At 44.6% G+C, this 15627-nt stretch overlaps 1 protein-coding gene across 1 annotated transcript; it reads left to right on the forward strand.

Annotated features, from left to right (window-relative positions):
• Positions 1–295: 295 nt before the first annotated feature.
• Positions 296–8082, forward strand: LOC148010569 (G-type lectin S-receptor-like serine/threonine-protein kinase At1g34300). Its single transcript, XM_087671550.1, has 5 exons — positions 296–2278; positions 4377–4565; positions 6727–6844; positions 7037–7082; positions 7168–8082. The coding sequence occupies exons 1-5, from the start codon at positions 338–340 to the stop codon at positions 7979–7981; spliced, it is 3108 nt and encodes a 1035-aa protein (XP_087527676.1). The 5' UTR covers positions 296–337; the 3' UTR covers positions 7982–8082.
• The last annotated feature ends 7545 nt before the right edge of the window (positions 8083–15627 follow it).

Consider the following 15627-nt stretch of genomic DNA (forward strand, 5'->3'; position numbering starts at 1 on the left):
CAAGGGGGTTTTGCTCTTCTAGAGAAGGGTGATACGTATATTACCTTTCAAAAGAAAGTTAAGAATTTTAGAAAAATAGTTATATGCCCTTCAGAAAAAAGAAAGGTCCTGGAAGATCTTGTAAATAAAAAGTTAGGTGGCCCTTTGACGTGACGTGACGTGACCACGCGGTCCTATACACGTAACTTGACCCGGCGGTTTGAGAAGCGCAAGCGGCGTCCGGATATACTAATTTCACGGGAAATTCCAGGATTGCTTTAGCCTTTTAAAGTTTTAGGTAGTCTTGCCTGTTTATTTCAAGTTCTGCTCTCACTGGACTCGTTCCCACAGTAGCCTTATGGCCGCTTTCAGGAGTGTTGTTAGCGCATACTTCATTGCAGGTTTTCTCCTTAATTATGTCCCCCGCTTTGCAACAGTTCAAGTTGATGCCGCAGGCAAATCGGCCTCCTTTACTCCTCACCAAAGAGGAGACCTCTGGTTGTCCGAGGGAGGGAATTACACCTTTGGTTTCAAGGACGTTGGTGATGCAGCTTACCTCCTCTCCATCTGGCATTCCGGGGATTCCAACCAGACACCCATTTGGTGGGCCGACTTTGGAGATGATCCCGTGGTGAAAGACGGGGCGTCGTTCAATCTCACAAGCACGGGCATCCTCCAGCTCTACAACGCTAGCTCGATCCTAGTTTGGAGCAGCAGCGCCAGCAACTCCAGCAGCTCAACTGCGGATTTCCAAAATACAGGTAACTTGAGGCTTCTAAAAGATAATAGTCAGGTGGTATGGCAAAGCTTTGAGGACCGCAGGGATTCTCTAATGCTGGCGGGGTTGGATGATGGAATGGTGCGAAATAGGCCGCTCTTGCTGCAGTCAAGGAGAAATCAATCTTCTTATACAGTAGGCAAGTTCCACCTCGCCACCGACGAGTACTTGATGCTGTCGCTCTATGGGCTGGATCCATCAGACTATGAGTTTTTATACTTCACTGGAGTTACCATGAGTACTTCTGAAGGTGTCCGTATTGGCAACCGTTATAATAACATAATTCCTACGTCAGATAGACTGGCTTTAGATTATGATGGCAACTTGCGAGTTTATAGGTGGCAACCCGATGTGAGCTCGTGGCGACAGGAATGGGAATTAATTTTCAGCACTAGATGTAAGGTGGGCAGCCCGTGTGGCCCATTCGGAATCTGCAGTACTGCTGGAGATGCAATGAGCTGCAGCTGCCCACCCGGTTACCATGATAGAGTTGCTGGAGACAACCTACAAGGGTGTGCCAGCGACACCAGCTTCAATGCCAGCTGCGGATCGATGGGGAGCATTGGCTACAACACAACCATTCTGGAGGTTTCAAGCACGGATTACCGCTACAACAACATTGTGAGAAACGGGGTGAATGCAGATTTAGAGCAACGCAAAACGATGTGCTTGAATAATTGTGCATGTATGGCTGCTGTATACATAAGTTCCAGTGGCAAGTGCTTCCTCAAGGGAAACAACACCACAGGGTACTTGATGAATGGGTATTCTACGGTATCTGATGATTACACTCTTTTGATCAAAGTTGCGTCGCCAATCGAAGCGTCAGGTGGTGGCAAGGGCGGCCCAAAGTGGCTGGTTGGAGTAGCAGTAGCAGGGGCGGTGGTGGTGGTTGGGGGGGCTGTGGCGTGCGCTTTGGTATCTTGTCTGAGAGGAAGAAGCGATGGCGGGGCCAGATGTGCAAGCTGGACAAGAGATGTGGTGTCAGGGGCCGGGTCAATGAGGTTTACACACCAGGAGCTGGTAGAGATGACGGACAATTTTAGACATCGGCTAGGGGAGGGGGGTTTTGCGGTGGTGTACAAACGGTGGTTGAGATCCGGAAAGTGGGCGGTTCGCAGTACTCAAGAGGAGCTCCAGGCGCCGGTTGTAGTAGCGGTGAAATTGCTGAAGGGATCAGCCACTGGTCGAGAAGCGGAGAAATTTATGGAGGGGACTGGTGATCGAGGCAGGCAGGGAGAGAAGCAGTTTAGAGCAGAAGTAAGCACCCTGGGAAAAATTCACCATGTCAACCTTGTCAGCCTGCTGGGTTACTGCGTCTACACAGGTGGTGGAGCCCTGGTTTACGAGTACATGGAGAAGGGCTCATTGGACGGCTTCCTGTCTGATGTAGCCGCCCGGGGGCAGCAGCCGCTCCCGTGGTCCATACTGTTCAGACACACACAGACAGGGGACAGGATCTCAGAGACAGAGACAGGAGAGGTGAGAACGCTATATGGATTCATTGTTAGAAGAGGTATTAAATAAAGCGTAGGATCAGTTAGGGATTCATCTGATCATCATGTGAAATGGGAGTTACATCTTCATGTGAGAGTCATGTGAAGGTTACACGACTCAATTACTTTTGGGGCTTTCAATTTATTACTTCGCCACACACCCCCCTAAATTGATAAGGCCTATTACATGGATATTAGACCAAGCTGCCTGCAACTTTCAAGATGCTTTGCTTTTGCCAGTGGTTTGGTGAGGAAGTCTGCCCATTGTTGTTCTGTGCGAACATGATCAATTTGAATGCTCCCTTCATGAATCAGCTCCCTTATAAATTGCAACTTCATTGCTATGTGTTTGGTCTTCTCTGAGTGTTTCAAGTTCTGTGCGATGGTGATGGCAGACATGTTATCACAATGAAGAAGAAGTGGTTGCACAGAGAACAGGGTAGTCTCCACCAGCAGGTGCTTCAGCCATATGCCTTCCTTGAGAGCTAATGTCATAGAGACATACTCTGCTTCAGTCGATGACAAAGTCACTCTGTCTTGCTTCTTACTTTGCCATGCAATTGCAGCTCCTGAGAGTAGGAAGACATATCCCGATGTTGATTGTAGAGTAACCTGATCACCCCCCCAATCTGCATCGGAGTAACCTGTGAGGTAAGGTGTTGGAAGGGGCGTAGTAGCATGGTAGGAAAGACCAAAGGATTTGGTATGCTTTAGATAGCGCAGGAGGCGCTTGAGACTTTGAATGTGAGGAGTTCCAGGATGCTGCATAAAGCGGGAGAGAAGATTAGCAGCAAAGCATATGTCAAGGCGGGTACAAGTTACCAGATAACGGACACCGCCAATGATGTTGGAGTAGGGGAAGTCCTGCGGTTTTTCAGCTGATGGTTGAAGCTTTAGATTTGTGGACAGGGGTGTCTCCATGCCTTTGCAGTCTGCCATGTTGAACTTCTTGAGCAGGGACAGAATGTACGCCTCTTGAGAGAGGGTGATGGTGCCAGCAACTTGAGAAACCTGAATTCCAAGGCAATAGTGAAGAGGACCCATGTCCGTCATTGAGAAAGAAGCATGTAACTCTGCCTTAGCAGCATCAAGGGCTGCCAAAGTACTGCAAAGAAGTAGAATGTCATCGACATAAATTGCCAGGAGAAGAAAAATGCCTTTGGTGTGACGTGTATAGACATTCGGATCTGATTGTAGACGCTGGTAGCCCAGGTTGATCATGCACCCATGGAAACGCCTGTACCACTGAAGGGGGGATTGCTTCAGGCCGTAAAGGGATTTCAGTAGTTGGCACACATGAGTAGGATGCTCCTGGGAAATGTAACCTGGGGGCTGCTGCATATAAATCAGATCGTCCAAATCTCCATTCAAGAAGGCTGTGCGTACATCCATTTGATGAAGCAAGAAACCAAACTGCGCAGCGATTGCAATCAGCACCCGAAAGGTGGTGATGCGTAAAACAGGAGAGAATGTTTCACTATAATCAAGCCCAGGTACTTGAGAGAACCCACGAGCCACAAGGCGTGCCTTGTAGCGGGAAATAGTGCCATCAGCATGAAGCTTCTTCCTCAGCAGCCATTTGCAAGTGACCAGTTTTCTGTCAGGTGGAGCAGGTACCAGCATCCAAGTGCGATTATCCATCAAGGATTGGAATTCGGAATCCATTGCTGCTTGCCATTTGGATGCATCAGCTCCAGACAGAGCTTCTTCCACAGAGATTGCATCAATTGGCTCAAGAGACAGTGGCAGCGCAGCGTGATCATCTTGAGGAATATGAACCTGAGAATTAAAAATGTTGAAGACCTGAGGGGAGGAGGGATTTTTCTCAGGAGCATCTAGGTGTAACAGATCACTTGAAGTGTCCAGCGAAAGGGACAAATTGCTGCTGTCATAAATCTCCCTCAGAGAGCGCATCTTTGGGGATAGGCAAGATCGAGCTCTTGGAGCACGGGCCCGTACAGAAGGTTGATAGATGGATTCCACAGGGACATGAGGTTGAGCATGCGGCACGGAAGAAGTTGGACTAGGAATATCTGGGTGTACTGCTGTAGGGGATTGAGAGGCTATAGCTGTAGAGCTTGAGTTTGGCAGGTCACTGAGTTCCTGAGCTTGACTTTTGAAAGGAGCGCTGCCCTTATACAGTGGATTTGGTGACTGAGGGAAGAGGTAAGAGCCGGTCCTGCCTGCAAGGGACCAAGGGGGAGCTCGAAGTGGAAGTGGAGTTCCGATCGGGTTGGGTGATTGAGGAGCTGGTGGATGTTGAGGGGCAGCTGGTTGGGGTACCAGTGGAGGAACATGCACCACCAAATCAGGTTCTTCCCATTCAACTTGAGGTGTAGAAGTCGGCTCAGAAACTGAGGGGCATGGCATTGCTTCTTTAGGTGGTTCAAGAGAAGGAATAGACAGTCCACCAGCATGTTGAGGGGATATTAGAGAGTTTTCATCAAAATACACAGAGTGAGAGAATTGAAATTTCTGCTGCTGAGGATCATACAACCTGTAGGCTTTCATCCCAAAACGGTCACCGTAGCCTACAAAGATCATCCGCTCACCTGTGTTGTCGAGCTTTTGGCGCAGAGAAACCGCCTTTACTGGGTAAGCCATGCACCCAAAGATGCGAAGCTGATCCAAATTTGGAACTTTCCCGTACCAATGGAAATACGGTGTGTATCGTGGATCAATGGAGTGGGGTATCCGATTCTGCAGAAAGCAGGCAGTCGCCACAGCTTCCTCCCAGTAAGATTTAGATAATCCAGCGGTAAGCAGCATAGCACGAGCAGATTGGACGAGGGTCCGATTCTTTCGCTCGGAGACACCATTTTGCTGTGGGGAATAGGGGACTGTAAATTGCTGCTGAATTCCTTCCTTTTGACAGAAATCTTGGAAAGCCTTCGATTTGTATTCACCTCCATTGTCTGAGCGGAGCACTTGAACAGGGAGGTCATGTGCTCTCAAAACTTGCTTACAATAAGCTTGAAAGCATGCAAGAACAAGAGACTTAAGCTTCAAGAAGTACACGGTGGTATATCTGCAAAAATCATCAACAAAGGTGAGAAAATAAAGAGAGCCTGTCAGTGATGTGGTTTCCATCGGGCCGCACAGATCGCTGTGGACAAGCTGGTTCAGTTGTGTCGATCTAGTCTGGGACCGAGGAAAAGGTTTGTGACTTGCTTTTCCAAGGAGACATCCTTCACAGAGATCAATTTGAGAAAGGCTTTCAGGAAGACCTCGACAAATATTTTTCTGCCTCATGTGGTGAAGGGTTTTAGTGTTAATGTGTCCCAGCCTGTAATGCCACAGCAAAGTAGAGGAAGCTTTAGATAGATTTAAGGACAAAGTTGAAGTAGAGGAATTGAGGGTATGTGGGCTTTGTTGGGAAATTAGGAGTGGGTAAAGCCGATTCTTCTGTTGAATCCTGATGGTTTCAAAGTGGCCTGATGGAAGCTTAAAGTGCACTACACAGTAGTCGTGAAAGAACTCAATGGAGGATCTTGTTATCGTGGCAGCAGTAACAGAGAGGATATTGCGGCTAAGGCCCGGGACATGATACACATCATGTACCTTGACAGTGGTTCCGCTGGGCAAGATGACAGGCATATAACCCAGGCCCACTGCACTGAGACTTCGATTGTCACCAAGGAAGACCTGCACACTTGTGGGAAAAGATTTGTAGCCACAAAGCATGTGCTGATGGGGTGTCATGTGATGTGTCGCACCCGTATCAAGCAACCATTCTGATGCATCATTAAGTTGAACGTGCATTGAATTAAGAAGTGAATGGAAGAGCTGCAGCGAATCGATACCATAGTGACCAAGTGCATGGTCCGCCACTCGATGTAGATGAGATTGCGGACGACGATCAGTGCGCTGCTGATCCCGTCGCTTGGTGCGACAGTCACGCTCCACATGGCTATGCCGTTTGCAATATCCACACACGATGGTGAGTGGGGTGTTCGGTCTTGGCGGGTTTCTTGGGATTCCGCTTGACCTGCGAAAGGGCCTCCGCCTGAAGTTTCCTGGAGCGCGTTGCAAGTATTGTGCAGTATGTGGAACTGCAGCAGGGGTGTCTGTTGAAGAGGATCCACTCCTCATAGTATCCTCTTGGAGTATTCTTGCAATGAGGGTCTCAACAGTGAGACCGACCACCGAGGCTTGGGTGGTAATGAAAGGCCGCCAAGTTGATGGGAGGGCAGCGAGGAGGAGCATGGATTGGAGAGCATCATCCAATTGGAGGCCAGACAGAAGGGCATTGTCTAGAAGAGTGCGCCACTCATCAACAAACTTTAGCGTGTTTTGCTGCTCCATGAGGGTTGCGGTCAACAGTTTTTTGAGGGCTGTGACCCTTGTGATAAGGTCCTCATGATGGTAAGTTGAGCGTAAGAATGCCCATATTTCAGCAGATGTCTTACAGCGTCTGACCATCTGGACTTGGCGGTCACCCAAGTGTAACATGAGTTCCGACTGTGCCTGCAGGTCATTCGTGGTCCAGTCATTGAGGTCAGGGCTATTAGCAGCGGGCTTGGCTTTAGTGCCATCAACAATCTCCCAGAGGGAGGCTCGTTTGAGCAGGAGGGTCACCCTGGTGGCCCACGTGAGATAGTTGGGACCTGCTAATTTGTCTAGGTGGTAGGCTCGCACAGTGGCAGGAATGAATGAGGAAGGCGCTGCTTGGGGCTGAGCCATGCTTGATGTCCGGATCACCAAGTATGGGCGCCTAAGCAGAGAATGTAGGCGAAGGGTGGTGGGTTGGCTAGCGTGTGTGATGCTCTGATACCATGTTCAGACACACACAGACAGGGGACAGGATCTCAGAGACAGAGACAGGAGAGGTGAGAACGCTATATGGATTCATTGTTAGAAGAGGTATTAAATACAGCGTAGGATCAGTTAGGGATTCATCTGATCATCATGTGAAATGGGAGTTACATCTTCATGTGAGAGTCATGTGAAGGTTACACGACTCAATTACTTTTGGGGCTTTCAATTTATTACTTCGCCACACATACGCTACTCTATCGCGCTAGGCACTGCGCACGGAATCGCCTATCTCCACGACGGCTGCAGCCCACGAATTATTCACTGCGATATCAAGCCGCAGAACGTGCTGCTGGACCACGACTTCACCGCCAAGGTAGCGGACTTCGGCCTGGCCAAGCGCTTCCCCCAGCGGGAGAACCACATCATGACGTCCGACAAGTGTGGTACGTACGGCTACATGGCGCCGGAGTGGCTGAGAAGAGATGAGATAACCCCCAAAGTGGACGTGTACAGCTTCGGTATGCTGCTGCTGAAGCTAGTGAACGGGCGCACTGCTGGCAATGATCACCTGCCACTCCTGGAGTGGGCATATCGGTGTGTCTTAGCAGGAGCACTATTCCCTGTGCAAGCATCGACACCAATTGCGGCAAGTCCTCAGACGCCAGATGAGAATGCGAGTAGCGTGCACGCAACCAGCAGCTCCGCCGGCCGACACCTAGTCGACAAGCAGTTAGACAATGAACAAGAGGACAAGGAGAAGCTCCGACTTATTAAGGTTGCCCTGTGGTGCGTGCTCCCTGCGCCTTCCGGGCGTCCTCCCATGTCGCAGGTTGTTCGGCTAATCGAAGCTACCGTTGCCGTGGAGAACCCTCCAGACCCTACCTTGTTACAAAGCTCTCTCTTTCCAAAGAGTGACGCCAGCACCTTCTCCGATATTGACGTCTCCTACTCCCTCTTCTCCACACGATAGCCCAGCGTTCATTTTTGCAAGTACCCTAGGTTTCTTCGTGTTAAAGGCTTGTTAGCAAGTACCTTTCTTCTTTTTCTTTGATGGAAGCTTTAAAGTTGTATTAAGATAAAACAAAAAGTTTACAGTTGGTTAAGGGAGTGCTGCTTCAGAACTCGGAAGCTACCATTACTTAAGTGTACAGATTATTAGCTTTACAAAACCAACAGACCATAGCAGGTCCTAAGCATCAGATGTGATCATCCTAAGATAAGTAACTCATTGTTCAGCCTTCGTCTTGATATCCAGCAGTATGGCTGCCACGTCTACAGTGGAAGCTGAAATCCCTAGTCCCTCCTTCAGATTGTCCTCATGCTGCTTGAGAATGATTGCTGTGTCTTTCTCAGCCTGAAAACAAAAATCAAATTTAAGGCCATGTATAGGATCCACATCAGGATTTTCAAATGTTTTGTTGTTTTTGCTTATCCAAATATTCCACAGGTAATAACTTCTAATCCAATTCCATATTGGGGGAGGGAGACCATATATTTCCCCCAGTAACAACTCCTTCCACGTGAGTTTAGTGGGGTGATACTTGAAGACAAGGACCTGCAAAAAACACCAGATGTTAGAATTTTTAGGGCAGTTAAGGAATATGTGAGGGATTGATTCTACCTGTTAGCCACACCTTAGGCAAAGTCCATTCCCCAGACCAACTTTGAGTGCTCTCTCATTAGTCCAAAGACTTTTGAGGGTAATGAGCAACATAAGATAAGACATCTTTGGTTGGATTGAGGGAGCCCAAATGTTACATAACCTGTAATTCCACTATGCTACTGCCCAATTAATATGCCATCTGTTATTCAGTTTATTACAGAGAGGAGCATTGCTTTCTATTAGGTCGGGAAGGGGTAGAAGAGGTTTGTCCCCCAACAAACAGATTCCCCTGTGATTGAAGTGGTGGTTAAGATTACTCATAATAGGCATGTTAGGTCCCCACAAGAGTACCCTTTTAGTTAACAAATCCAGTTTCTGTCTTTTTAGTTTGAATTTCTGTTTTAGTTGTGTTCTAGTCATCCACCTTTTAAGGGCTGGATCCCAAATGTCCCTCTAACTTCTAATTCCTTTCTTAAATAGCTTGTGGGCTAAGTTGAGCTGATAGTCTAGAATAGCTCCCTTAAAGAAGCTGAACCAGATGGAGTCTTTGGAACACCAGGGCAGGGTGAGATTGGGATGGGAAGAGGGGATTAATAGGTTTTTGTACTTGAACCAAGCCTCCTAGAGACCTTTTGCCAGAGGCGAGCAATCTTTAGGTTTCAGTTTGATAGGACAAATAGTTATTGTTAGTGGGTCTAAGTCTTTCCATTTCGGACAGCCCTTTACCTGAAATTTGCCAATGGTTGCTTTGATTAGAGTTATCCAATCCTCTTCTTTCCTTATGATGCTTCTTGCTATCCATTTGGCTGCTAGTTTGTCAGCCACAATACTAGGATTGGGAAGACCAAGACCGCCTGATTTCTTAGGTGTAGTGCATATAACCCAAGACACTTTAGGTACTTTGAACTTTTACCCATCCCCACTCCACAGAAAATTTCTCCCTAGTTGCTCTAGTTGCTTCATTCCTGACTTAGATGGTTTACAGCAAGCCAAAAAGTAGATTGTGGATGTAATTAGTATGTGTTTAAGAACCATACATCTTCCTGCCATATTGAGCTACAGCCCCTTCCATTTTCAAAAATTCCCCTGATTTTTTCCAAAACCCAATCCCACCTTTGTTTCATTGAAACCCCAAAGCCCATGGGTATGCCTAGAAGTTTGAAAACTTTACTTGTTTCCAGCTCCTTGCACCTTGCAGCCAGGAGCCAACCAGGACAAGGACTGATTAGTGTTTTAATTCCTGTTTTGTTAGGATTAATCACAGAGCCAGAAGCCTTGCAAAAGGTTTGCAAGTAGTTTCAAAAGGCTACTAATGAGACTAGATCATTATTTATCGTGCTATTTGTATCATCAGCAAACTGGTTGAGAACCATGTCTTCATTGTTGGGGAGTTTAATCCCTTTAATGTTGCCATTATCAATCTCAACTTGAATGAGCCACCCTAGTGAATCAGCTGCAATGGCAAACAGAAGGGGAGCAAGAGGGCAACCCTGCCTGATGGATCTTCTCAAGGGAAAAGAATCAGTCATCTCCCCATTAATGGCAATTCTTGTGGAGGCATTACCAAAAAGAGTACTAATATACTTGATGAACTTTCTACCCAGCCCCATATCATGGAGGGATTGGAGGATAAAATCCCATTCTAACCTATCATAAGCTTTGTCAAAATCAATCTTGAAGAACGCAAAGTCTTGGTTGGATTTTTGGGCATGTTCAATGCCTTCCCATAGGCAATTATTGAGTCTAGGATATATCTCCCTTTAATGAACCCTTTTTGTTCTTTTCTTATCCAGTGATCTAGTTGGTCAGATAGCCTTTTAGCTATGGTTTTAGCAAATACCTTATATGCTGATATGAGACATGTGATGGGTCTCCAATTAGCTAGGAGTTCTTTATCATCTCTCTTATGGATTAGCTTGACTACTCCATTGATTATGTGAGGCAAGGCTCCAAATTTTAAGGATTCTCTCCATACCATGAGAAGGGGGGGAATAAGAAAATCTTTGAATTCTTCGAAGAATTCATTTGAAAGGCCATCAAGCCTTGGGCTTTTCCTTGATGCTAGAGAGTCAATGGTGTCACTCATCTCAATGGCTAATAGCTCCCCATCCAGAATCTCAGCCAAACTTGGAGGGACAACCTTCCTCCTAACCATTGCTATCTTAGCCTTGGCAGTTGTCTCTTGTTGTGAGCTCTTTCTAGAGGAGCTAAACATTTTAGAGATGAATTCCTTAGCTATAAGGAGATTCTCTCCATTGTTTTGGGCATGTGTGCCATCTTCCCTTCTTAGCAATGGGATGGAGTCTCTATCATTTTTTTTAAAAAGGACTTGGAAGGTTTGGGAATTCGTTTAGGACCAAAGGGGTCGAACTCAGGAGTCCATTTGAAGAGGGACAATGGAGAGCTCCTTAGCATCCATTGTCCATGGCTTAGTAGGGTTAGGGTTGCATGCTCGCTCTCAAAAAGGAAGAAGAAATAGTTGTTTGGGAGGTATTGAATAGCCATGGGTTTCCCACCGATTGGTTCCCAGTTCAGCTTGACCCAGTTTCGGTGAAAATCCATGGGGGGGCGTGCCCCATGACATAGCCCAATAAGCACTCTAGATTGATAAGAAATTGTGAACGTCTTCAACTCCACAGCAGGGACTGAGAGAGAGACTTTCTTACTTGGCATACTTGTTGGATTTGCTGGTTGTCCAGATTTCGGAGACGCTTGGGGGGGTGGCAGAGTCGTGCAACCCTTTTTGAGCTCCTGCTTGAGTCTGATATTCGCCTCGTTGAGGAAGACCCTGTTGACCTCGAGGAGTTGAAAAGTTGTCAGCCCCTTCAGCTTCTTGGAGGCTCTCCCTTTGGTTCGTGGGGCTTCTATTATCACATCCTGCTAGTTGTTCTGCAAAACCTCCTAGGTGGATGACTCCAGTCCCAAAGGACAGTCCATCTCCACGTCTTCCTGATTGTTGTTTTGCATGCTGCCCAATAGGTCCGAGATGCCCTTGGCTTGCATGTTGTGCAGAGAGTCCATTGAACAATGGATTACCCACTATTTTACCGAAGGCCCTTTGTAGAGAGCCCACCATGCCAGGATCATGCTGGTATAGAGAAGGGGGTGTCGTCTGCATGATGGGCAAAGACATGGTACCAAATTGTGGCACAGAATGGGAAGAGCTCTAGGCCAGCATCCCCAGAGACGAAGTCACCTCCCCACATACCCTGACGGGCGACACGAGGGAAGACAGTTCGCCCACAATCTTCCTTGAGTGCCTCCCTCGCGCATGCAACCCGTCTCGTCACAAGTTTCTGCAACCCTAACCCTCGGCCAAAAGGCCAGCGCGCGAGAGCGAGAGGCAAGAGGTGAGTGAGAGGCGAGCGCGCGAGTTAATTGAACATGATTGTTTCTTATATCAGCAAGTGCCTTTCTTATGGAAGGGATTTTTCAAAACTTTGCCCTTAGAGAGTCGCTTGTTCTAAAATTTTCCTTTCTAGCTAAAAGAATACTATTTTACAAACTTCTATTTAATCAATGTATAATCTCTTTGAGCTATTTTCTTGCCTTGTCATGTTCATTATTCTTTACTAAACTCTAATACCAACAATGATACAATAAAATTTTCTACACTTAGTATACTAATCAGCTAATGATTTTAAGCATAACAAAATAAAATTGTAAATAATATCATGAGAATAAAGTGTAATGCTAGGAGGAAGGCTAGAGTTCAATTAAGCAAGATAGTTCAAAAGGGAAACAAGATAGTTTTATAATAATCCATGGTCACATATCTAAATAGCAACATAATCAAAGCATACCATTACTCATGCTTTCTTACACCAACTCTGTTCCTACCACATTGACACTACGGTGAGCTTTTAATCCATCCATGTGGCATAGATGGCATCCCAATCAACATTCAAAGGGTCTTTAGCACCATTATATGAAAGAAACATGAGCTAATTCAAGGTCTCCAATGACATCCTATTGCGATCATTGGACTTGATATGATTCATTTTAGAGAATCCTCTCTCACAATCAATTGTGCTTGCAACAATAAGCAAGTATGAATGCCATAACTTTTTTATCTCTCCAAAGGCTTGATCAAACTCAATATCATGCCCACATAATTGCCATGCACCATGCATATTTTGACCTGGAGATGTCCTCTTTAACTTCACCATAAAGTCTCCATACTCAAGCTTGCATGTAGCAACATCAACAAGGGTCCCAAACTTTTCTAATAAGGCATTTATCCAAATTGCACCCATTGTGAAGCATCCACGATCATCACGTGGGTAATCCTTAGGGCTAAATATCTTTGCAACCTCAAATAGCTTTAAATTGGCAAACCTCACATATAGTGCACATATAACTTTTTGTATAAATTGCTTGCTAATTTCAATGCAACTCTCCTAAGTTGCCAATTAGCTACATTTATCCTTAGGTCCCAACTGATTATTATGAAGAGTATGCCTTTCCATAGCTCCAGCATTGTTGATTGGAAAATGCATGTATCCATCTTTAACTTGGTGATAAAACTTTGTGAGATATTGTGTCCCATGACCAAAGTCTCCTAATAAGAAGCGTGCCTCTAGAATATCTATAGTTACCATAAACTTTGTTCCTATTGAAGTTATGTCTACTTATTCAACTTGGAAGTTTTTATTTAGAAGGTTTAGCTAGTGTAGCATATCAACAGATGTAGGAATAATTCAACCTTGAATGAGGTGAACAACATATACAACTTTGCATTTTCCCTCATCCATACATGCAATAGAGCTGGCATCAATGTAACAAGTCTTTTCACTACTTATCCTCTTGAGAGCCAATGAATCTCATGCACCTTCAAGAGCTCATGAACTAGTAGCTCAAATTCAATGGCTAAATCTTTCAATTCTCCATGCCTTTTGTAAGAACTACTAAACCATTTGTAAGATTTTCGAGCCATCATTTCTACTATCTCAAAGATAGACTATGTAGACAATGCATCCTTAGCTGCCAATGCATCTCTATGTGCTATACAATGGACTCCAACTAGGTGTGGTACCTCTCGTGCAAATCGGTTGACTAATCCATTTTGCCTAAGCATCACACTGCATCCATCAGTGGAAAATCCTACAAGCTTTGATTTTTATAAACCAAAGCTTTTTAAAAACTTTGAGAGCCCATCATACAATCCCTTTGCTATTCCATTATGTGTTTTTAATAATGAAACAAATCTATTACGTACATATCCATTGCCCTTATCACATAAATATGTGATACATATGATCATGTGGTGATCATTAGAAACATCGGTGCTCTCATCCACCATCAGTGAGTACAAGGGACTTTCACAAATCTCTGTCTTTACTTTCTCATAAAAGTATTTGTAGCATGCCTCCAAAAACATATGAGCAGAAGATGAAGAAAGGTAGGATGCATAACTTGCTTGACTAGGTACAGATGGTGCCCCAAAAAATACTAATTCCTCAACATTCTTTTGAACGTTTGAAAGAGGCTTATCCCTGAACGCAATGAAATACATCACTTGAAGCAACACTCTGATCCATGCAACCCTTTTGTCTACCTCTACTTGATCCATATTGTGCAAATGTGTATCAAGATGTAAAGTTGATTTGTGCTCTTTCTTTGCCCATAAGAACTTTGCTTTGTTGTGTTCTTTGGACTTTTCATGCCTCTTTAATGATGGTCATTGGAGAACTTTGCTTCCAATATTAGCAAAAACATTGCTCATCTTAAAGTGTGTACACATCTTATAGTGAATTCTTTGTTTGCTATCTGCATCATGTGTAGCATAGCTCCATGGAAAGTACACCTTCCAATGTTCTTGATACACACGTTGGCCCTTTGCTTTTTTTGACACTGAACCTTCATAGTCTAAAGCTGCATCCACATGTACCTCATATTGTTCTCTTACTTCCTGTATGCTTTGAAGTACATTCACATTTTATTCCACGTGAATGTTATCTCACTCCTCTTCTAACCTCACATTGAGGTCCACACTCACATTCCTTGTAGGATGTGTGTATGCACTAGAGCTTGCATTTGGAACATCATTGTCCCCAACACTATTGGGCATATCCTCTGTTTATTTTCTCTTTCGCATAAAAGCCATTGAGAGGCTTAATTGTTGAGAATCCTTTTTAGGGTGCCCAATTCTTGTTGAGAAGGCCATAACTTCAAATGCAACTGGTCACTATCAATAACAATAAGCTCATAAGTTTCAAATAAAGAAATAAAATTTCAAAGGTCATATAAACTATTTTATGTCATACATATCTTGGTAAGGTCAAGGTTTCACCCATCCATCTCAAAAAAGTGGGTTCATTTCTTAGTCATATTGGAATTATAATACCATATATTTTCTTTATGAAAAAAGACAAACCAAAGAAAAATGGGGATATCCTTGATGGTGAATGTAGAGAAAAATGGGTTCATTTCTTAGTCAAATTGGAATTATAATACCATATATTTTCTTTACGAAAAAAAACAAACCAAAGAAAAATGGGGATATCCTTGATAGTAAATGTAGAGAAAAAACGTTTTTTAATTTGCATAACTTATGATTGAGGTCCCACTATGAAGATAAATAAACTTTTTTGAGGACATAATGATGGAGCATACAACTATAAAGTGTATACTAGCATGTGATTATTCCAACTTATTTTTCTAATCTCACGAATTAGTTTAAAAGCATGATGGCATGATACATGCTTCATATATATGTTACTACACAATAGTCAAACTTATGCATAATCAAGATGGTTCCTACTATAAGGATTTTCTTATCTAAGCCACCATATGAGTCATTTGACTAAGGGCACCAATCAAAAGATTTCGAGTACTTATGTTTTGGGGATACATGTAAAGGTTTGATGATAAATGACAGTCACTCTAAGAAGTTTTCCCTTGCTAAGCAATCTCACTACTATGGATAGTGACTTTCATAGTTATGTCTTCTAGGTTGACAAAGATTCTAACTCCATATTTTATCCCTATGAACTGTGTAAGACTTTGGCCTT

Source organism: Lygodium microphyllum, chromosome 29 (assembly GCF_053477565.2).
Source record: "Lygodium microphyllum isolate KBCC chromosome 29, Lygodium_microphyllum_v1.1.10, whole genome shotgun sequence".
Taxonomy (NCBI): Eukaryota; Viridiplantae; Streptophyta; class Polypodiopsida; order Schizaeales; family Lygodiaceae; genus Lygodium; species Lygodium microphyllum.